The sequence below is a fragment of the Maylandia zebra genome, linkage group LG6 (assembly GCF_041146795.1).
Source record: "Maylandia zebra isolate NMK-2024a linkage group LG6, Mzebra_GT3a, whole genome shotgun sequence".
Classification (NCBI taxonomy): Eukaryota; Metazoa; Chordata; class Actinopteri; order Cichliformes; family Cichlidae; genus Maylandia; species Maylandia zebra.
In genome coordinates, this window is record NC_135172.1 from 35,035,282 (window position 1) to 35,057,485 (window position 22,204).

Consider the following 22,204-nt stretch of genomic DNA (forward strand, 5'->3'; position numbering starts at 1 on the left):
AAAATCAAATATAACGTCTGTGACCATTTTTACTTGGCTGTTCACTTGGTGACTATTTAAGTTGTGTTACAAAATTTACCATACAACTACAGTTGTGAAAATTAGGAGTTTGTGCTGCTTACAGGATGGGAAATAAACTCGGCACACACAGTATTACAGTCATTAAAAAGATGTTGTGTTTTCAGCCATGGAGGAGAACTTGTGTGGGTCTACTAAACACTAAACTTGAACTGCTCTTCTATAGAAATACATTTGTACCGTTGTTATCCACACTTTGTCTTTAGATTGGCAAGCGATGAGTGGTATACAACGAATGAAGTTCAACACAGGCCATTCTGCTTCAGGCTCTGTGCACGCTCACATAAAAACGGATGTTTTTCAGGTCAGGCGACTGTTCGGGCACACAAAATGATCTTTATGAGTGCTGCCTGCTCCAGTCAGAGACGTTATCAGATAATGATGACGATAAAATGGCGAGAAGGTGTAAAGAATATAAAAATTAACCATAAAGTAAAATCCAACACTGTTGCAAATAAGAAAAAATATTAATGGTGCAGAAAATCAGTAATCTCGGAACCTGTCACTCAGAGTTTTAAAATAAACATTTCAATTCACGTCAGTTATTTCCGTGCTGACTGTGCTCACAGTGCTGCTATTTACATGTGTTTCTAAAGTGTGGGTGCACATCAGAGCTCTGAAACGTTTAACTGGATGCATTTAAAAGTTAAATGTAACTTTGTCGTTTGCGGGTACCTCTTTACTTTTTCCCCATGTTTGTCTGTAGATAAAATAATCAAATATATTTAAACTCTTATCAAATATGTTTTTTTTAAGATACTCTGGGACTTAAAAGTTGGATAAGCAATTTTATACATATCAAATACATGAAAGTGCAAGATTAGGTTGGACTTTAAAAAAAAACTCATTTTAATGTTAACAGGAAGTGTATTTACTGAGTATTTGATTGACTTTATCCTTGTGGTAATGGTCTGTGGTTTTTAGCTCAGCTGCAGGAGAACAGGTTGGGCAGAATGGTATGGGAGCAGTGCCAGGTGACTGACTCACCTGTTGCAAGCTGGGTAATCAACCTCTCCTTTTATGCAGTAGCATGCTGAAACCAGATGACACACATGCTGAGACTCATAGATGATGGTGGGCTTTTGTCCAAACTTAGGAGAAGATATTCCTTTAGCTTTGCTTAGAGTTGAGTGTGCCTCGCCATGCCAGGCAAGCTCCAGTGGAGCACACAGGGTTTTAGTTTATGCAGTATGTGTGAACACTCACCAATAAAAGTCTGTTTGCTGCTCTACCCGGTCTCTGTCCGTGCCTGTGCTGATGGGAACCCACGGGCAGCACAAACCTCTGATACAGCCTCTTTTAGTACTACTGAAAAATCCAAGCCACCAATTAATAATTGACCACGTTGGTGTGTTTCTTACCCTTATTCCAGCCATTATTATTGTAACTTGCTTTTCACAAGTATCTATCAGAGCTCTCGTCACCAATTGGTGAACAACACAGCAACAAGGCTGCTAAAAAACAAGGCAGCACTCTCATATCACACGTATTCTCTCTTCCCGTCACTGGCTTCTAATGAGCTTAAGAATCCACTTTAACATCCCATTATTAACAACTGACAACATGGACAGGCCCCTGCTTATTTATTGGAGCTACTGAGACCTCAGATTTTCAGATCATCTGGTCGAGATCTCTTAATAGTTGCATGCACCATGTTCTGCTACAACCCCAAAAGTGATCAGACTTTTGTTGCTGTAGCACCCAAACTTTGGAACAGCCTTCCTGATGCTGTCGGGTCGGCGATTTATTTGAAACAAGTACTGGAAACTTATTTTTGTAGGTCGGCTTTCCCTTAATCTCTCCCCAATTATTTTGGGCCATAGTTTACAAATGCAAGTGTGTTTGTTGGAATGAATTTGAGACTGTGTGGAACAGGATTTTGTACAACTTGACAGACAGACAACATAAATAAAAAATTGCTGCAAATTTCTTCTTTTCAGGGTCCAGAGCACTGCTCCACCCTGAACTTCGGCCTGGGCTCCAGCGGCCCTGTGCTGGGGATCTCTGGCTCAGAGCTGGAGGCTGAGGTTGAATACACTTTCAAACTGACCATAAGCAAAGACGGCCTGGCACCAGAGTCCACCACACAGACTGTAAGTCTCCTTTTATATACATATTAAATACACATTAATAGCATCAGAAAAGTCAATTGTCATTAAGTTATACACAGATTTTTCTCGGTCTTTATATTTTCAGCTTTCCCAGTTTCTTTCTATTAATACTTATTAATAATGCTTCTTCTAAAAAATGTTTCACAACTTTTGGTTAATTGATCACTGGTGAAAGATATTAATTAGTTATATTAGAAAAATAATTTAATTTTTTGCCATATGTACTGTTGAAATGGTTGATTCACATATTAAACATGACCAAAGTTTGCAATTAGTCTCTATAAGCCCAAATGTTCAGCATTCAGACAGCTTAAAACTGAATACTTCTGAATATTCAGAATGTTATTCTGAATATTCTCTGCATGAGCTGGCTCAACAATATCTAAAACCCTAGTTAAAGATGATGAGTATCAAAACAGCAGTTATCAACAGCTGTGTTAATCCAGGATTTCTGCTTCCAATTCTGTGCACACTCATATAAATGTGGGGTTTCACGGGTCACACAAAATGATCCCTATGAGTGCTGCCTGCTCAGAGACATTATCAGATAATGATAAAGTAGTGATAAAAATCTATAAATGCCATAAAGATTTAGCAATAAAATACAACAGTGTTGAAAATAAAACAAGAGATTAATGCTCAGAAAATCATTAATCTTTTAGAGATTTAGTGTATAGAACGGTAAACTAAACATTTTAATTAAAGTTAATTGTTTTAATGCTGAATAAGATCTTGGCTCTTTATTTTAACAGCTTATTTAAATTGATGACAGCAGATGGGAGCTCTGAGATTTTTACTGGATACATTTAAACTTTAACATTTACACACGTTCTGCATTATCAAATGGATACATGAATGTTTCAGTGACATACACCGTTTCCACAGCTGTATCTTTACAAGTTGGCATGATTTGTGATGTTAGTAAGGTACAGTTTAACAAGTTGCACATATAATAGACTCTACGTTGCATTTAAAACATGTTGTAAACAAGAAGCAATCAGAGAGTGCAAACCTTCGCCAAGACAGCTCAGTGTCTGGCCAATATTTACTTTGAAGTGTATTTTATTTTATATATTCATTATATTATGTTCATTTTCTTTACTTTGTTCTTTTTAAACATACTTTAAGATGTTTGTAGTGCAGTTAAAACAAGTGCAAGCGGCAGGCTTTTGTTATTTACAATGCTGAAACCCATTTTAATATACTTGACATAATTTTGAATATGGGATTTTAGTTTTTATTAATGTGGATATAAATAGTTTCTTTGAAGATACAAAACATTTTGGGGTCAACTTGAAAGAAAGGCACTTCAAAGGATGGATGCAAACTATAATGTGATGTTTAGAATCCACATATACCTGCATTATTTCCTAAATGTTGCCAATACAAACAAAGGCGGTAGCATTTTAAGTACAATTTTAAAGATAAAAGACATTTTATATAAGTTTGAGGTGCGAGGTCCAACGTAATATGGTATTAAGAATTCCTATATATCACTCCCCATATGCCTCTATGTTATTAATACAAACAATGGAAGTGTGAAATATAGTTTTAATAGTTAATAGTTCTGCATAGTATTATTATCACTTTCACCTTGAGATCAGTCTGTTTACCTTGAATGAGAGGTCAGATGGGACATGATATTTTAAATCTTTATATAGTACTTTCTTAAAATTGTTTGAGCTATTGTGTTTACAGACGGTAAGAATGACACAGCTGCAAACACACCTCAAAAACAATCTTCTTGGTGGATATAATAAAAGAAACAACAAAACGCTACTAGCCGATTTTAAACTTTGAACATAACTGTTTCCAGTTTATGTGTTCGGCACAAGTTACCACAGTGATTTAGCGAGGTAAAAATAGGGCTACTTTTAGGACATTTAAGCTCAACATTTCTCTGTAAGAAATTCATCTCACTTTGTCGTACAGCCCTCTGCTTTTCTAACTTTGGGGCAGCCAATCAGAAGAAAAGTGGTTTAAAGAGAGGGGAAAGGGAGCTTAAAGTGTAAGGCAGAGCAAGAAGAAAAGAAATGTGAACAAAAAAGCTGTTGTGATCCAGCCATAACATGGCATGACACAAGTGTTTCCTATTGTAATAATGAACCATGGCAAATATTTTGAGGGTTCCAGTGCAGACTGCAGATTTGTGGTCCAAGACTTCTTGTTCTGTGTGCTGATCACTGTTTAGAAATGCAAGTAAATAAAAAAGGATTAAACACGAACTTTTCTTTAAATAATAGTTCAATAACAATTGGGGGAAACAGTTTTTTTTTTTTTTCCTTAAAGATTGTGCATATTCATATACATACATCAGATTTAAGCCAAATGTGCACATATATAACGTTTTCTTTTCAGGTGGTTAAACGTTCTCTTTTCAGATCTTGGTGACTGCATCCCCGCATGTCTGTTTTTGTAACAGGTGCTCGTCCAAAGCGGCCACATTCCCATTGTGTATCTTGAGTGTGTGTCCTGTAAGGCCCAGTCGATTTACGAGGTCAGCCAGAACTCGTATGTCTACCTCCGAGGAACCTGCACCAACTGCAAGGGCGTTCTTCGTGTGGTAAAAGCTCACAGAAACACTGACATCAAGCTTTAAGGGCAGAATCTGGCTAAAAATGTCTTTCTATGTCTCAGCAAAATGAGGTCACGGCACCACAGAAGCAACAGTGAAGTCAACGTTTCCACGTCCCTTTCTTCTCTTTCTTCTTCTGCTGCCCCACCTCTCTCCTTAATTCAGACTTTCCCTGGGATTCGTGATGCAGGCAGTAGTGTGTGGGCGTGAGAATGAGGTCATCCCTTAAGCTGAGCCAGAGAGAATATGTTGTGTTGAACTTACATAAGGAAACAATTTGAAAGACAAAACAATCATTGAGTTTCTGGAGTTTGAACTGCACCTACCAGCTGACATTGCTCAGCTGCAGTATAACCAATGTCACTTTGTTAGGATTACACTATACTTTCCATACTGACTGGAGTATATTTGAATTTTGGACTCTCTACACATATCTGACTCAATATGTGTAGTCATTACATACTAATATGTCTTTAGTAAAGGGAAAGATCCATCAGCTTGAAAAGAAAAAACTTTAGCAAGTTTTGTCTGACTTACACATCATCAGTTTTAACATTTAATCATTTATACAGTACTTAATGCAATTCTAAGTTATAAGTAACTTAACTTGTCTGTCTCCTAAGAAAAATGTCAGGTTTGTCATGCATGTGGACGCTTTAGAAATATTGTACACATAAATTGTAGGAAAAAAGTTTCTCAAGAGGAACTAAATTATTAATAAGGAAAAAGCTAAAATTACGCCTCTTTTGAGCACTTTAAGAATACCTATTTTATTATCATGATGATTTAAAAGCTATCCATCTTTAAAGGGCATAGTTTGACATTTTAAGGAATACACTTATTGGTGAGAGTTACATCAGAATGCCTCCCTCATGTCTAGTAACACTACTCTAGATGTAACCAGTCCAACAAAGCGTGTCGCTGTAAACTTTTATCCGAGTACAGTGGTCCCTCGCTATAACGCGGTTCACCTTTTGCGGTCTTGCTGTTTCCTGGATTTTTTTGTGCAATTTTGCGTGTTTTTTTTGTTTTGGGGTTGTTGTTCTTTACACTGCATTGTTTTCTGCGTTCTGATTGGCTGTAGACCATTGTCAGTCAGTCTTGTGCTGTGTCTCCTGTACAGTATAGAATGCGTTCAGCTTATCAAATTATCTAAATCTTCTATCGCTAGCAGTGTGACTCTGCAGTGCTGTACTGTATGTTTGTAAGTTTTCTCCAACAATCGCAAAAATGTCAGTGAAACGTTTTGCACCGTCAACTGCACCTACGAGTGCCTTTGGTTTCATTCTGTAATTATTTTTCTACAAAGGTTTGAACGTTGAGTCTTTAAACAAGAGAGAAAAGTGTGAAAATGTTCATGCGATATTTTCACAAAAACATAATTTATCAAAGCATTATGTCTGGATACAATATCTAAAACAAATGAGGACATTCTTGTCTATAAAGTTTCCACTCGCTGAGCAGTTCCTACCTTTTGAAAATGATCTCTTATCTCAGTCTCCTGTCCACTCTTTCTTACATATTTCTCCATCTCTGTTACATTTTTTTTTCCTCTCGCAGATTTACATTTAGCTCCTCAGTTTTGAGAAGAACTACACCGAAACTATGGCGTTATTTTTGTGCCACTATTCTGAGCGAAAAGAAGAAATTGAGCGCACGTAAAAAAAAAAAATTGCAGGTGTAAGTGTTGCATTTTGAGGAGAAATTTATTTTGAGCGAAGAAAAGCTAAATTTGAGTGAACAAAATTCATTGCTGCGTGCAAAAAATTTATTTCGGTGTTTGCTATTATCCATACACACACACACGATAGCAGCCCCTGTTGCTCAGTTTTTGCATTTGCATTTCAAAATAAATTTCTCCTCAAAATGCAACACTTGCACCTGCAAATTTTTTTTAAGTGCGCTAAGAATAGTGGCACAAAAATAACGCCATACGAAACAGTTTGTTTGTGTGGTGGTTGAGCTGTTTGAAAAGTTGTGTTTTGAAATGACCTGCCGCTTGAAAATTTTCATCTGATTATCCGGCCAACTGTCAAACTGTTTTATAATGGCGTGCCTTTTATTCCCAACTCATCTTTTCAACTGCAACTCAAGCAGGAAAAAGCACACTGGTGTCACTGATATCACTGATGTCACTAATATCAAGAGCAGAGAGTTATAGGCTGTTTTCCTTCTCTGTCTTAGCGCTGGAGTGCCATGACGCTAAAGAATGAGACTCTGGTCCTAGACTCCTCCTCCACCACGACAGGAAGCGACGGTATGAATCTGGTGCTACGGCAGGGGGTCCTGCGGCATAATGATTCCTATGTCTTCACCCTGCATGTGACTGACAGCAGCTTAAATGGCGAGGGCGCTGCTTCTATCACACTGCATCACAACAAGGCCCCGGCTGGTGGGGAATGTCACCTGAGAGCTGGAGGGGAGGCAGGAGTGGCCTACGCGGATCTTGATGGTGAAGGCAGGAGGATACGCACACTGCTGGACCGCGTACACTTCAACTGCTCTGGTAGGAAGAAGGAAATGTGACTTAAATCTTTTTAATTATCATATCCTTTATAGGGATTGTTGTCTTTTGACCCTGCATTGATTTTAACCCTTTAGGTTACAGTGATCTGGGTGACTCTGAAACTACATTGCTGTACAGTCTGCTAGTGACACGCTGCAAAGAAGAATACTGTGAGGACTTTTGCGTGTACAAAGGAAGCAGTCCAGAGCACTCGGCCTTCCTGCCTCCAGGTTTCAGCATAGCCCAACATCATGTATACGTGTACATCACAGTGGAGGACCACCAGGGAGCTGCCATCATGCCTCTTAACAAGTAACTCTACTTTACTCGGTTTAGTTCACTTATGAGGAGATTTCAGTCTGAATCTTTTTGAGTCACTTTTAGCTACCATGGTGTTATATTACTGAAATGTTTCAAGGAATCACTACAATCCCCAAGGTATTTGCTCAGTTGTTGAGTTTCATGGCATCTAGAAGCAACATGGCTGTTATTGTTGCTCTTCTTGTTCACCAGTGACTGCTGTTCCACGTGCATATAGTGAAGTTTCAAATTCTATATTCAGTTGTTTTTTTTCCTGTTTGTGTCCAGGACCATTGAGGTTGTACTGCCAGATCCACCTTCTGGATACAGCAGTCTTCCCCACTGGCTTTCTGATCTGACAGACAGCAAACTCAAAAAGCTGCTGGAGCAGGGAGATTCCCAGAGGGTCAGAGAGTTATCATTGGTTCTTATTACAGTCCTAAATGAGGTAAGAGAGGCCTAGCCATAAAACAGCGATTAATGCAATCATTTGTCAAGTCACACAACAGCTGATAACACATGAGGAGTAATTATATCGGCATTTACTTTCTTCCAGTATGAGCAGACCAGTCGGTCGTCACGCGTATCCCAAGATGAGCGCAATCATAGAGTCAGAGTCCGCAGCAACATCACAAGAGCTCTGACTGCTCTGGATCTGACAACTGTGAGCGATATCCAGCAGACCTCCGCTGCTCTTGCACAGTGCACGGTGAGCAGGATGAGAGAAAACGGGGTCATTTTTAAAGGAAATTATTAAGGCTATTAACAGAAGAGGAGAGCCAAGAATACAAACAAATCAGTTACGAGTGAATGTGCATGCATCTTTTTTCCAGGCGGTAAGTCGAGAGTTCATCTGTGAGGAGTGTCAGAACAGCACTCTGAACAAGCTGGAGTCCATGCTGGACATTCTGCAGACAGACACCAAGCAGGGCGTCGTCACTCCGACTGAAATAGCTGACAACATCCTGAACATCATGGGTAAGAACGAAACTGCTGTGTCACTGTAAATGCATTATTAGGACAGTGTTGCTCATTTCTACATGAGGCTCTAACTGCAACACTAATTAGGAACTTCTACCCAGTCAGATATCTTTGTGTATTTTTTGTTAAGTTGAGGATATAGCTTTCTAACTGCTCTTACTTATGACTAAATAAAATAGGTGATCTATAAAGGAACTAAAATTGGTTTATTTATTGGTCTAAAAGCAGTGAATTTGTGTAAATTCAGCTAAACTAGAGCCGTGTAATGCTCACTAACACAACGCTTCCAAATTCTAGTAAGTGGTGTTGTTGAGTAGATTACATAACTGAATGAATCTGCTCTCAAAAATCTATTTATGATTTTATTTTTCCTTAAATAAATGAGCAGTCACCAATACTGTGCGCACCAACAGTTCAAGAACAAACTAGTTAAGTTTGGTCTTTTTATTTATTTTTTTTAATTTATCGTATGTCATATTTTCTCCTTTTTTTACAAGGTGATCTGATCCATCAAGTCAGTCAGTCAGCTTCCTACTCGTACCTCCATGCTTATTTGGATTCCCCCTCACCCCCGTCCATCTCAACCCCTTCTTCCTCTGGTGAAGAGTATGGAAACGCTGTGTTAGACACACTGGAGCCACACCCTCTGCGTGTGGCAGCAAAGGCTTACAGTCTGTCCTCGGTGCTCATGTTGATCCTCATGCACGGCCGCGTACTCAACGAGGAGCCTCTCGTTCTGAGGGGAGCTGAGATAGCTGCTACGGGAAAACTGGCAGACCCCCAGAGTCTCCTCTGCTACCATGGCAACAACAGTCCAGGTTTGTTTGTGCATTTAGTGTCTCAGGTTGGAATTTTTCACTATAAACTGCAGAAAGTTGGACATTATAAACTGTAACTGTGAAGAATCATGTGCATGATGACAGTGTTTAATTTCCTCTCTCTTCATTTTACCAGAGTGCCAGCTGTTCTCCATCCCCCGAGCTTTCAATAAAAGTCTGGGCAGAGCTGCTGCTGGAAAAAGCATCATGCAGCTACTTTTTCAGGTTTGTTCATGTTATTGTCAACCAGACTCTCGAGTAGAATAAAACTCAAGCAGCTTTCTGAGGTCCGAGCTTTTGGCCCTACAGGGATTACTTGTACATACACTGACATCATTCTTTGAACATCAGAAAACACTTAAAAGAGCAGAAACGTCTGAGTCAAGTACAAAATTCTTCTTTTGAACCTTCTCCTTAGATGGCTGTCAAAGAACTTGGCAGCGTGAAAGCTGTTTGTGCCGAAGTCTGTCATCAGCACATTCACTGAAAGAGTTTGCCTGAACTGTGTCCTTCTCTTTGGTCTTTTTCAAATTCTGTTTTCAGATAAAAGATCCTCACGTTCACTTTTACTGACTTTATTAACTTTTTCCATCCAGGTGGAGTCCAACCCGTTCCCCTTCAACTATGTTGCCAACTACACCATCTCTACCGAGGTGGCATCCATGGAGTTTCGCACTGAAAATGGAACCCAGATCCCAATCTCTGGTCTTGATGATAGTCTGGCCATCACAGTTGCCATTAACAATAGTAGCATTGGAGAGCTGGGTTCTGAAGGTTCTGGTACTGGAGGAGTACCCACAGCGGGGGCCGTTAACATCAGCCACTGTGACTCTGTCATCGTTAGGGTCAGCGCAGGAAACAGCAACAGACAGGCAGGGCTGTTTGTGCAGCTCAACTTCACCATCCAAGGTGAGCACTCACATTTATCACAAACATTAGTAGGTAGAACTGAGCAAATTAATTTCTTTAATACAAAAATATGCTTGATCTCTTGGTTTCGTTCTTTTGGTTTGTCCCCTTATTTGATGCCACAGCAGATCATCTGCCTCCACCTCACCCTGTCCCTAGCATCCTCCTCTGTCACATCAATCCTCTGCATGTCCTCCTTCACTATAACCATGAATCTTTTCTGTGGTCTTCCTCTTTTCCTCCTGATTTGTCCAATACATTGACTGTCCTCCTTTGTGCATCTTCAGACCGTGTCAGCCTTGCCTCTCTGACTTTGTCTCCACACTGCTCAGTCTGAGCTGCTTGATGATTAAGCTAATAATCATTTGGAGGTGTTTTAAATGTATATTTATTGTCCAAGTAACTGGAATTTAGCTTTTTTTTTTCTTTAGGAATGAATGAAAAAAAGGATTTCGTGTTGTTTTTAGCATCTATTATAGTTCAAATTAAAAGATACATATGTTATTATATTGCCAGAAATATATAATTGTGACTCTGTGCAGTACTTAACTGCAGCATATGAATGCCTCGGTATGGATTCTGAATGGGTTTGCGAACATACAGCTATGTCAATGGCCAGACAATAAAATTATGTACTTTATATAGTATAGATGAAATAACAGGGCGAGTGAACTTGAGTTCATTTTGTATATTGTAAAGCTGTCTGGTCTTGTCATTTGGTGACTAAGTTTGTACTTCTAAATGTAAATTGTGTCTTTGTTTGTTTCTTTACTGACTGTGTATTTTTGTGTTGGTGTTACTGTCATTATTTTCATTTCTTTTCTAGATTTAAAAGAAAAGTATGAAAGAGAAAAGAATGACAAAGAGGAGCCATTCATCACCGCCTACCTCCATTCCCACGAACAACCCAATGAGTTCAACTGCACAGACACAAAACGTATCACTCTCAATATGACCAGCGGGCAAGATCTTGACCACAGGGACTACACCTTCTTCCTGTCACCAGAGTAAGAACTCTGTTCATTTGCAGCGTTATAATACAGTGCGCATTAAATATGCAGTAACTTTGCTATGGCTGACATCTCCTGTCCTTGTCTCCTGTTTATCTCCAAAAATGTCACTGTTGCTAAATAGGACCTACGACACCACTCTGGACTACTTCATCAACGTGAGTACGCCCTGCAGCTCTGAGTCTCTGCCCGTGGATGTTCGTCTGGAGGTCGGGGTGTTTGCTTCTCTGTGTCAGTACTTCAGTGAGAGTGAAAAGCAGTGGCGGACAGATGGCATGGTGCCATTAGCAGAGACCAACGCCAGCAGGGCGGTTTGCCGTACCAAGCACCTCACATCCTTCGCCGCAGGCCTGTTTGTGCCAACCAATGCCATCAGTTTTAAACTGCCAGTCAGTATCTCACTAAATACCAGTCACAATTTGTGGATGTGCACTAAATAAACAAAACCACTTAAACCATTTCCCCCCTCCTTCAGGAGCGTTCAGGGGCACCAAGCCTGGTCGTGCTGTTGGTGTGTCTATTGGGCTTAATATGCTATATTGTAGCAGCGGCTATCTTACACAAGTTGGACCAGCTGGATCTACGGCGTGCTGGTGTGGTTCCACTCTGTGGCCGAGATGGACTCTTTAAGTATGAGGTCCAGGTGAAAACTGGCTGGAACCAAGGGGCAGGTGAGATAAAACGACGTAACAGGTAGATGTCGTTTTGACGTCATTTTTGAAACTTTGCCAATATGTTCAATATGAGCGTCATGTGTCACTGTAACAGTGTGTGTATGACAGAAAATAAGGCAAATCATAACAGTTCAACTTCAAATTTTAAACTCAATAAAATCAATTCCTACATCAAGAAATGAAGAGAATTCATGCAAACTGCCTCTCTCTTCCATCCAGGCACCACGGCTCACGTGGGAATCAGTTTATATGGGCGTGAAAGCCGTAGCGGACATCGCCATCTCGACAGCAGAGGGGCTTTTGCCCGCAATGCACTCGACATCTTTCATATTGCGACAGACACCAGCTTGGGCAATGTCTGGAAAATACGTATTTGGCATGACAATAAAGGTAAAGAGACACACAACAGAAGGAGCCCAAGCAGAGTCTGTATATTAATGTTTATCCATCATTTAACCATTATTTGCTGCCCCTTCTTCAGGTCTGTCTCCAGCATGGAAGCTACAGTATGTCTTGGTAAAAGACTTGCAGACAGGAAGCAGCCACTATTTCCTGGTGGAAGACTGGCTGTCAGTGGACAACGAGAGAACTCATGGACAGGTGGAGATGGAGGTGGAGGCTTCAGGTAAGGAACTGCGATTAGGTGGCGTGTAATTAAATAATTAAAGATTGAGTGTAGCAAAACAACTGCTTGATGCATAATGCAAGCTTGTTCGCTTTCTATTTTTTGCTCCCAGAGGAGGCTGTGCTTCTTCAGCTGCCTCGCCTCCTGCGGTATGAGCTGCAGAGGGCACTGTGTGAGAGTCACCTGTGGGTTTCGCTGTGGGAGAGGCCCACCCGGAGCCCGTTCACCCGCCTGCAGAGAGCCACGTGCTGTGCTTTGTTACTCCAGCTCTTCCTGTTGGCCAACACTCTGTGGTACAGCATTGTGGTGGACAAGCGATACGGGTGCGTGAATGGGTGTGACGGGGTTTTTTTGTCTTGTCTGTCTCTCTTTGTAAATTCCCACCATGCAACTTCTAATGAATGCAATCATGTCCTTCAGCCCGAGGGCTGTGTCAAGGTCTTCATCATTAAACGGCGAGACAGTGGCAGCAGGCGTGGTCACCTGTCTGATCGTCTACCCTCTCTACTTGCTTGTTTTCACGCTGTTCAGAATGAGCCGCAGCAAGGTAACCCAAACCTTACCAAATGTGATATATGATCAAGCTTTCTTGTCTTTCAAAGGCCCTGGATAAAGCAGAATATTTCCTCTGTCATTGTGTATCTGTAAACAATAGTGTGTGACCGTGGAGCAGGTGCCACAACAAGTGGACCAGGAGTCAGTGGAGATCGATGACTTCCTGGACAACTCCATGGCTGGAAGTTCCTTCCTCTTTTTTAATGGCGAGGTAAAGTCTGTCACGAAAACACGGGGTTTAAAAGTCACATTTGGGAAAGATTCTACTTTCACCTTTTCAGGTCATTAATGTTTGTCTCTCTCTCCATCCATCATCTCTGTTTCCTCAGACCAACTCAGAGGAGACCAACGTGGACTTGCCCACTCCATCAACTAAAAGGTAAGCATATTTATTTCAGGTAACGACCTGTTTGTTGGAAAACAGATGTAGTGGAATAGCAAGCTGTGAGAATCAACGAATAAAGTGGAAATGGCTCATCTTATGTGATCTGCAAGAGATGTGAAAGTTTAAAAAAATATACGTTTTTTTTTAACAATAACTATCTTTTGAATTTGAAGTGAGCGAAACATTTTCTTCACCAAACAACTCTAAATTCGAAAGCAACAATTTTATCAGAATAATGACAACAACGTTATTCTTCTCTGACAAACTTGTTTTGTTGGAATGACCTTCAGAGCAAATGAATTATTTGCTAAAGTTGGTCTGAGTCACAAACATTACTCATTGTGCATTTTAGTGAGGAGAGCTGGGACATGGTAGAGGAGGAGACAGAGGACAGGGACTGGCCAGAGCTGCTGAGTGACACTTCGGTGGTTGGAGGCGCTGGGCACGGGGCAGGAATGCCCAGGCTGAAGAGGGGTCAGGGCAGCAGGCACCTCGGTGTGGACATGGCCTTTAACCCTGATGATGAAGAAGGCGCCGAGCAACGCAACAAATATTTCACCTCTTCAGGTAACTGAAGCAAACAGGCTGCAGTATTAAATCAAACGTTTTCTGAGCAAAAGTGGGATATTTGCGAAAACACTTCAGAAACACTGAATTTAGTTTTCTTAAAAAGGCCATAAATGGACAACAGATCGTTAGAAGTTGTATGCAGTGTCTCATAATGGCCTGAGCTAAATGTGATGAAAGCAGATTTTCACTTGATGAATGTTGTGGAATTAAATGTACAGCAATATCTGCAGAAAATCTAAAGAAAGACAAACAATAAGGCTATAAAAGCAAATATTGCATTAAAAACTATAGTAGTAATGTCAGATTCATCTTTTTTGTTTTTCATTTCTTTTTAGGAAAATAAACTACACACAAAATGCACAATAAATAATCATTCATTTATTTTCATATAGTCTAACTGTTTTTGGACAGTAAGTGATTTTGGTGGTTTGTCTTTGCATCACACCACAGTGGATTTTATGCCCAAAAAATGAAGATGAGATTGAACTGCGGACTTTCAGTTTGAATTCAAGGGATTTAGGAAAAGTAATGCAATAGTTTTTATTTAAGAAATTAGAACATAATTTTAAAACACAAGGAGTGTTTTTGATTGTTGAATAAAAGCACTTTAGTTGACATCAAGAATCAGTGGACATCACCAAATGCGGTACAGTGGTCCCTCGTTTATCGCGGGAGTTACGCTCTAAAAATAACCTGTGATAGGTGAAATTAAAGTAGCCAACTTTATTTTTTACAATTATTATAGAAGTTTTAAGGCTGTAAAATCCCTCACTAGTCACTACACACTTTAGACAGTTTTCTCAGACAGGCATGAACATTTTCACACTTTTCTCTCTTGTTTAAACAAGAAGCTCAAACCTTCATAGAAAAATAAGTCCAGTATTATAGAATGAAAACAAAGATCAAACCCTGTTTTCAGGTCCAGAACATGTTAATAGAGCAGCTGCCAGAGAATGCAACATTAATGATTCAATGGTACAGAAGTAGAGGAAGCAAGAAAAATGAGTTCAGTAAAGTTTGACTTATCTGACTGTTTTGTTTCTCACTTCAGAGCACAGTTTCAGTTTCAGCACTTCAGAGTCACACTGCTAGGGATCGAAGATTTATGTAAATTTGACAAGCTGAACACATTCTGTACTGTACAGGTGACACGGCACGGAGGAGATTAATTGACAATGGTCCACAGCCAAACAGGATGCAGAACACAATGCGCTGTTAAAAAAACCAACAACCCAAAAACATGCAAAATTCCACAAATAAAAAATCTGCGAAACAGCGAGGCCACAAAAAGTGAACCGCGTTATAGCGAGGGACTGTACTTCCTCCACTGTGATGCTCTGCCGGGGTTTTACTGCAGCCACCTAGACAAAATTAGAGAAGCAAGGCTAAGATTTGGACATGTACAGAGGAGGGACAGTGGATATACTAGAAAAATGTGTGTGTATGATGTATGAATATGGAGCTGCCAAACAAGGGGAAAAGAGGCCTCAGGAGAAGCATATGAAGAGGTTTGGTGCAACAAAGGAGGATCATACAGACCCTAAAGGAAGTAGAAACATTACATTTCAACATTACACTGAAAAACTACAAAATACCAATTCAATGCTTTGAATCAGCTTCAAGATATTCTGCTTGATTTGTCATGAAATAACAAGAAAACAGGCCATGAAACTGCTTCTTTTTGACTCTTTTTTGACTCTTGTAAAAATTGCTGTAATTCCTGAATAGTTCATGCAAATCTTCTTTAAAGCCCCTTGAATTAAAGATTAAAGTCACTTCAATCACAGATTGATTGTTTGGTTTAAAATCCTCGGAGGTAGTGCAGAGAGGCAGAATTACACAAATTGTGTCTGTAATCATAGAGCGCATCTTCAGTAGCGGTTTTCTGTCATAGCTGAGTAGTTGGATCGGTTATGACCATGTTAATAACTGAGAAAAGTTAACACGTTACATTTCAGAAACCCCAGAAAGACATGGCAGCGAGTTCGTTTAGTGACTGAATTTAATGAATGTGTATGATGATCCAGTTTCACACTGTCTTCTTATAGATGAAGATCTGATCAAGCACATACTGGCAGACGGACAGAACTTCTTTCCTCAGGCAGATGAAAGCGAGATGGCTGACCTGTAAGTTATATTCTGGACAAGGAATTCCCCAGAATCGTTTGAGACCTGTGTAGATTCGCTTGATTTTGTGTTGCCACTGTTTGTGTCGCAGGTCGAGCATTTTTGAAGATAAGACTGAAGTGATTCTCCTGACAAAGCTGAATGACCCTCTTCTTCTGGAATCTGTGAGGCGGGACCCACCAAAGACAGCCTTCACCTCAAACACAGGTGTGTGTGCAGGCAGTTTGAATTATCTAGTAAAATTCAAATTTACTGATTAAACTTTGAAGAATTACAATTAGGAATGCACTAAACAGTCTCACCAAATTTTAAAGATTCATAGTTTATTCAGAAAATTATTCTCAAAATTAAATATTTTATTTGTAAAATACTGACTTGTAAAATAGAAATTAAGAGAAGGCAGACTTTTATAATAAATAGTACTACAGCCCAGGGAAAAAATATGCAGATTTGATTTTTACATTTTGATTTGAACTGTCCCTTTAAAAGACCATCCAGATGTTATTTGCCCCCATAGATGTTCTATTTTTAAAGTTTCCTGCTGTCTCTTTGTTTAGATTAGTAAGAGAGGACGCATAAATCACCTATCCAAGGGTTTTAGAAGGCTTATAACTCTCATTAGGTAAAGCAAAGTTTGGTGATTACTCTTAAAAAGAAAAAAGGCTGTTACTTTCACAGAGTAATCAGTCTTGTACTGCCAGATGTGTGACTGAGCCTTTATAGTTGTGCTTTGATGTGAAACCAGCGTGTGTGTGCATTGTGCTTTCGTTTTGCAGTCTCAATGTTTAATAAGTGACATATGTCCTTGGTTGCGATAGAAAAGGTAAATTGAAAAGGCATCAAACTTACAATGTCATTTATTCTTTCTCTGGAAACTTGATATATTTACTAATTATGTTACTAATCGAAAAGACTTTGAAGTCCTTGAAGACTCAAAGTCTCCAAGAACTCTGCTTTCTTTTGCAAAGTGCAAAATAACCTTCAAAGAGTCTAAAAGGATCATTAAAATGCTCGTTTTTTTCAGTTAAGTAGTTTTACGCTTAAATACTTCCTAAAGTTTTCAGTGCCTGATGATTTGTATTTGTTTTGTCTTTGGCACCGTATTCTTCTTTTCACAGTTGTAACAGATGTGTGTCGTCCAAGACGGTTTCCACCTTGGTGTGGACGTGCTGCCATGTGGGGCAGCTGGGCAGGAATCGCTCTGGCCAATGGTGTTTCAGTTTGGGCTGGCTATGGGTTCAGTCAGAATGTTGCCATGATGTGGTTAATCTCCTGCTTTGCTAGTTTCTTCTGCTCATTTCTACTGTTGGAGCCAATTAAGGTAAAGACACGTGGTTTTGCAAAGATTTCATAGTGTGTCTTTTGTCCTGTCTCAGCCTCTCCCTGGTTTTTCCAGAGGTTTCTTCCTGTTAAGAGTTTTTTTCTTCCCATTTTTTCCCAATTACAGTGGGGCAAAAAAGTATTTAGTCAGCCACCGATTGTGCAAGTTCCCCCACTTAAAATGATGACAGAGGTCAGTAATTTGCACCAGAGGTACACTTCAACTGTGAGAGACAGAATGTGAAAAAAAAATCCATGAATCCACATGGTAGGATTTGTAAAGAATTTATTCGTAAATCAGGGTGGAAAATAAGTATTTGGTCACCTCAAACAAGGAAAATCTCTGGCTCTCACAGACCTGTAACGTCTTCTGTAAGAAGCTTTTCTGTCCCCCACTCGTTACCTGTATGAATGGCACCTGTTTGAACTCATCATCTGTATAAAAGACACCTGTCCACAGCCTCAAACAGTCAGACTCCAAACTCCGCCATGGCCAAGACCAAAGAGCTTTCGAAGGACACCAGGAAAAGTATTGTAGACCTGCACCAGACTGGGAAGAGTGAATCTACAATAGGCAAGCAGCTTGGTGTGAAAAAATCAACTGTGGGAGCAATCATCAGAAAATGGAAGACATACAAGACCACTGATAATCTCCCTCGATCTGGGGCTCCACGCAAGATCTCATCCCGTGGGGTCAAAATGATCATGAGAACGGTGAGCAAAGATCCCAGAACCACACGGGGGGACCTGGTGAATGACCTGCAGAGAGCTGGGACCAAAGTAACAAAGGTCACCATCAGTAACACACTACAACGGCAGGGAATCAAATCCCGCAGTGCCAGACGTGTTCCGCTGCTGAAGCCAGTGCATGTCCAGGCCCGTCTGAAGTTTGCCAGAGAGCACATGGATGATACAGCAGAGGATTGGGAGAATGTCATGTGGTCAGATGAAACCAAAGTAGAACTTTTTGGTATAAACTCAACTCGTCGTGTTTGGAGGAAGAAGAATACTGAGTTTCATCCCAAGAACACCATACCTACTGTGAAGCATGGGGGTGGAAACATCATGCTATGGGGCTGTTTTTCTGCCAAGGGGACAGGACGACTGATCCGTGTTAAGGACAGAATGAATGGGGCCATGTATCGTGAGATTTTGAGCCAAAACCTCCTTCCATCAGTGAGAACTTTGAAGATGAAACGAGGCTGGGTCTTCCAACATGACAATGATCCAAAACACACCGCCCGGGCAACAAAGGAGTGGCTCCGTAAGAAGCATTTGAAAGTCCTGGAGTGGCCTAGCCAGTCTCCAGACCTCAACCCCATAGAAAATCTGTGGTGGGAGTTGAAAGTCCGTGTTGCTCGGCGACAGCCCCAAAACATCACTGCTCTCGAGAAGATCTGCATGGAGGAATGGGCCAAAATACCAGCTACTGTGTGTGCAAACCTGGTAAAGACCTATAGTAAACGTTTGACCTCTGTTATTGCCAACAAAGGTTATGTTACAAAGTATTGAGTTGTATTTTTGTTATTGACCAAATACTTATTTTCCACCCTGATTTACGTATAAATTCTTTATAAATCCTACCATGTGGATTCATGGATTTTTTTTTTTCACATTCTGTCTCTCACAGTTGAAGTGTACCTCTGGTGCAAATTACTGACCTCTGTCATCATTTTTAGGTGGGGGAACTTGCACAATCGGTGGCTGACTAAATACTTTTTTGCCCCACTGTACATGCCAAGTCACTGGAGTTGTTTGATTGTTGGGGTTTTCTCTGTATTATTGTATGTTCTTTAACTTACAATATAAAACTCTTGTTGTCATTTGGGCCTATATCAATTGAATTAAAGTGAAGTGACAAGATACAGTGCCCCCAAATGAAGACAGCAGCTCATACACTGTATAAAAGACAGATGTGGTCACCATGACATCAGCCATTATTTTGAAGAGTCCTTTGTGAAATCTCATTTTTAGTGTTTTGCTCACTGCTGTCTTGGTTTTTTTCTTGATCCAGAAGTACTTTATTTGGACGTGTTAGTCAAAGCACGCATGTCCTTAACTTTAGAGTATTTAAAGATGTTTTAAACATTTTTTCTTGCTTCAGTAATGTTGGGGGTTTTAACGTGGGCGTCTATGGGGATTGATTCGCTTTTAGAGCCAGTTTGGCTGCTTGAGGCTGTTTCATATATCTGCTGTGAATCTAAAAAGGCATACATTCACCACACCATCTTCAGAACCTGATAATGTTATGTTGTTACAGTACCATTAAGTGTCAAAAACACACTTAAAGCAGGGTTAGAGAATGTATTATTGCACCACTTTGGACCCTTAAAATGTTTGAGATGAGTTCAGAAAGGACAAGTTGATTGTTCCCACAAGATTTTTCTATATTTTCAATGTCTCAGACACCCATTTTCACTAAATTGCCATCTGGCTGTTGTTGTGTTAATAGTAGGTTGTCCAATGTTCCTTAGAGTGGATCGATTTGGACCACACATTTGACTTTGGGTTGAGTAAATGCAACATCAAAATTCTGGACTTTGAAATTGGTTGCCTAGCATAACAAGTTATCTGCCATGTGCCCCACAGGTGCTGTGTGAAGCAGTTTACTACGCACTGTGTGTGCGCCGGCTGCGTCCTGAGGACCAGGATGTGCTGGTGGAGTTCCCCAGGGTGGAGAGAGTGGTCCAGCGGGTACCGAGGGTGAGACCTCCACAGGGCTTTGCTCTGTCTCAGGCCCGACACCAGGCCCGCAAGGTCCACATGCTGCACACGATGCTGAAGGTCAGTGAAGAAGAGAATATAGTGGGTTAGAGAGAGATGATGCTGGAGTCTCCTTTCAATATTTAAATCTTTAAATGGTGATCAATAACAGAATTCTTTTCTCTTATTTTCAGAATTTTCTGGTCTATATGTTTTTCCTGTTGGTCGTTGTGCTTCTCAACTATTCCGACTCAGCCAAAGACACTCACAGCCTCAGGCTGCGCACTCAGCTGCAGCGAGCCCTACACACACCCGAGTACCACAACATCAGCAGGTATGAATGTACATGAATAGAGCTGGAATATTTTCATGGTTTAATGTTTCCAAAACCTTGTTGCTGCTCTCATTTGTAAAGGCTGACTTGCTCATAAGACTGTGAGAAGTCTTAGGAAGGATTTTATGGCAGCAGATTTTCTCTCAGGATTTCACCTGATTTTGTCATTTTCTTTAAAATAAAAGAGATCAGATGTGAAATTCTATCACAAACTACCTGTGCTCAGCTCTAGAGTGTCTTCTATTATAGTGTTAAGTCTTACTGAGTGGGCACGACCATCCTGTATGTTCCTCTTCAGCCTGTTTGTCCGCGTGGGACAAATAACCTTCCTTGTGTTTTTGGGTTTTTTTAGCCGAGAAGATGTTCTAGCGTGGCTGCATGACTCCATGTTGCCACGGCTCCTGGATGAGTCTGCCCTCTTGAGAGACACAGGAAGCGTGTTACTCGGCACATTGAGGCTCAGACAAATCCGTGACGCACAGGGTGAGATTTCTTTGTGGCCACTATCTTTACTGAGATGTGAACTTGTTTGGAGCTACATCAGAGCTCTTTGACAGAGCACATCTCAGACTTATTGAATCTATTTTTTGCTTCTTTGTGTAGCTTTCTTCAGTAGTACTACTGAGTCAGAGACATAATGTTTAATATTTCAGGATCCTGACTATTATCTGAATTGCGTTTTATGATTGCATTCTTTTTTTCTGGGTAAACTGATGAAATAAATGCAGATGGATGTCATTGTAATCTTTTCAAAACTTTTCCATTAGCAGATTCTCTTAGGTCAGAAAACACATCATCTTACTGGGGAAAGCACTTGGTCATATCTCCAAGTAAAGAAGAGGATAATAGTACAGTTTTTGGTGCCATGGATTCGGATTGGTAAGGAAATTATTGAAAACCTGCTTGTGTCTGTATGGCTATTAAAAGTTATTAACTATTGTTAATTTGCAGGTCATTGGTAACCTGTTTAGCGTTAGAGATAGACTAAGAGAAAACGGAAGATATTACTTTTCAGATAAAGTCTCATACATGCATTTTGGACTTGCAGATTTCTTTTATGAGCTTTTCCATTTGGCTATGCCAAATAGGCAAAAATCCATAAAAGGTGTAGATATGAACTCAAAATCTAATTCTAAATGGGTTGACGACAAGCTGGTGGATGTTAATGTTCTGCTTAGTTTTGTTTTTAACATCTGGCTTTCTTTGATGTCCCCTGTTCACTTCTTTCTCTTTTGTAATTTCTCCCACACGTTTTCCAAGGGTGTGGCGTTTGGATCGGATGGGGGTGTATAACAGCAGAGATGTGGTTCACCAGCTGAACAGAAGCCTGGAAGAAGCCGCCTCCTCCTTAAAGCAGCTGCAACAGCTGCACTGGCTCGACTCTAGGTAGTGATCATGTGAAGACATGACTACAGCAGTAGGACATGTAAAGTCTGAGTTACAGCAAAATAATTAAAACACATTTTCCTTTGTATTGTTCAGGACAGCACAGTGTTTTGCATTTTTTAAACATGTACTCACACCAGTGGCTGTGGACTGAGCTGAGCCAGTTTGACCTGCAAAGTCCAGTTGGTTCAGTCCAGTAAACAGTTAAACATGCCATATTCTGGCCCACGTGGAGTT

At 40.3% G+C, this 22,204-nt stretch overlaps 1 protein-coding gene across 2 annotated transcripts in view; it reads left to right on the forward strand.

Annotated features, from left to right (window-relative positions):
* The window catches only part of pkd1a (polycystic kidney disease 1a), an 82,735-nt gene that overhangs the window by 48,655 nt on the left and 11,876 nt on the right, over positions 1–22,204 (forward strand). Inside the window, exons 24-51 of one of the 2 annotated variants that reach the window (XM_014411932.3) lie at positions 2,019–2,171; positions 4,612–4,752; positions 6,949–7,270; positions 7,366–7,582; positions 7,859–8,018; positions 8,127–8,279; positions 8,404–8,548; positions 9,049–9,369; positions 9,506–9,594; positions 9,966–10,278; positions 11,105–11,285; positions 11,413–11,677; positions 11,764–11,959; positions 12,182–12,352; positions 12,444–12,587; positions 12,700–12,910; positions 13,008–13,134; positions 13,243–13,353; positions 13,472–13,521; positions 13,880–14,094; positions 16,146–16,224; positions 16,316–16,431; positions 17,343–17,545; positions 20,134–20,328; positions 20,442–20,581; positions 20,934–21,064; positions 21,349–21,460; positions 21,842–21,967. In XM_014411932.3, the coding sequence (XP_014267418.3) occupies positions 2,019–2,171; positions 4,612–4,752; positions 6,949–7,270; positions 7,366–7,582; positions 7,859–8,018; positions 8,127–8,279; positions 8,404–8,548; positions 9,049–9,369; positions 9,506–9,594; positions 9,966–10,278; positions 11,105–11,285; positions 11,413–11,677; positions 11,764–11,959; positions 12,182–12,352; positions 12,444–12,587; positions 12,700–12,910; positions 13,008–13,134; positions 13,243–13,353; positions 13,472–13,521; positions 13,880–14,094; positions 16,146–16,224; positions 16,316–16,431; positions 17,343–17,545; positions 20,134–20,328; positions 20,442–20,581; positions 20,934–21,064; positions 21,349–21,460; positions 21,842–21,967 (4,787 nt within the window). The remainder of the gene's footprint in view (positions 1–2,018; positions 2,172–4,611; positions 4,753–6,948; positions 7,271–7,365; positions 7,583–7,858; positions 8,019–8,126; positions 8,280–8,403; positions 8,549–9,048; positions 9,370–9,505; positions 9,595–9,965; positions 10,279–11,104; positions 11,286–11,412; positions 11,678–11,763; positions 11,960–12,181; positions 12,353–12,443; positions 12,588–12,699; positions 12,911–13,007; positions 13,135–13,242; positions 13,354–13,471; positions 13,522–13,879; positions 14,095–16,145; positions 16,225–16,315; positions 16,432–17,342; positions 17,546–20,133; positions 20,329–20,441; positions 20,582–20,933; positions 21,065–21,348; positions 21,461–21,841; positions 21,968–22,204) is intronic. The other variant, XM_014411933.3, reaches the window with a different exon arrangement.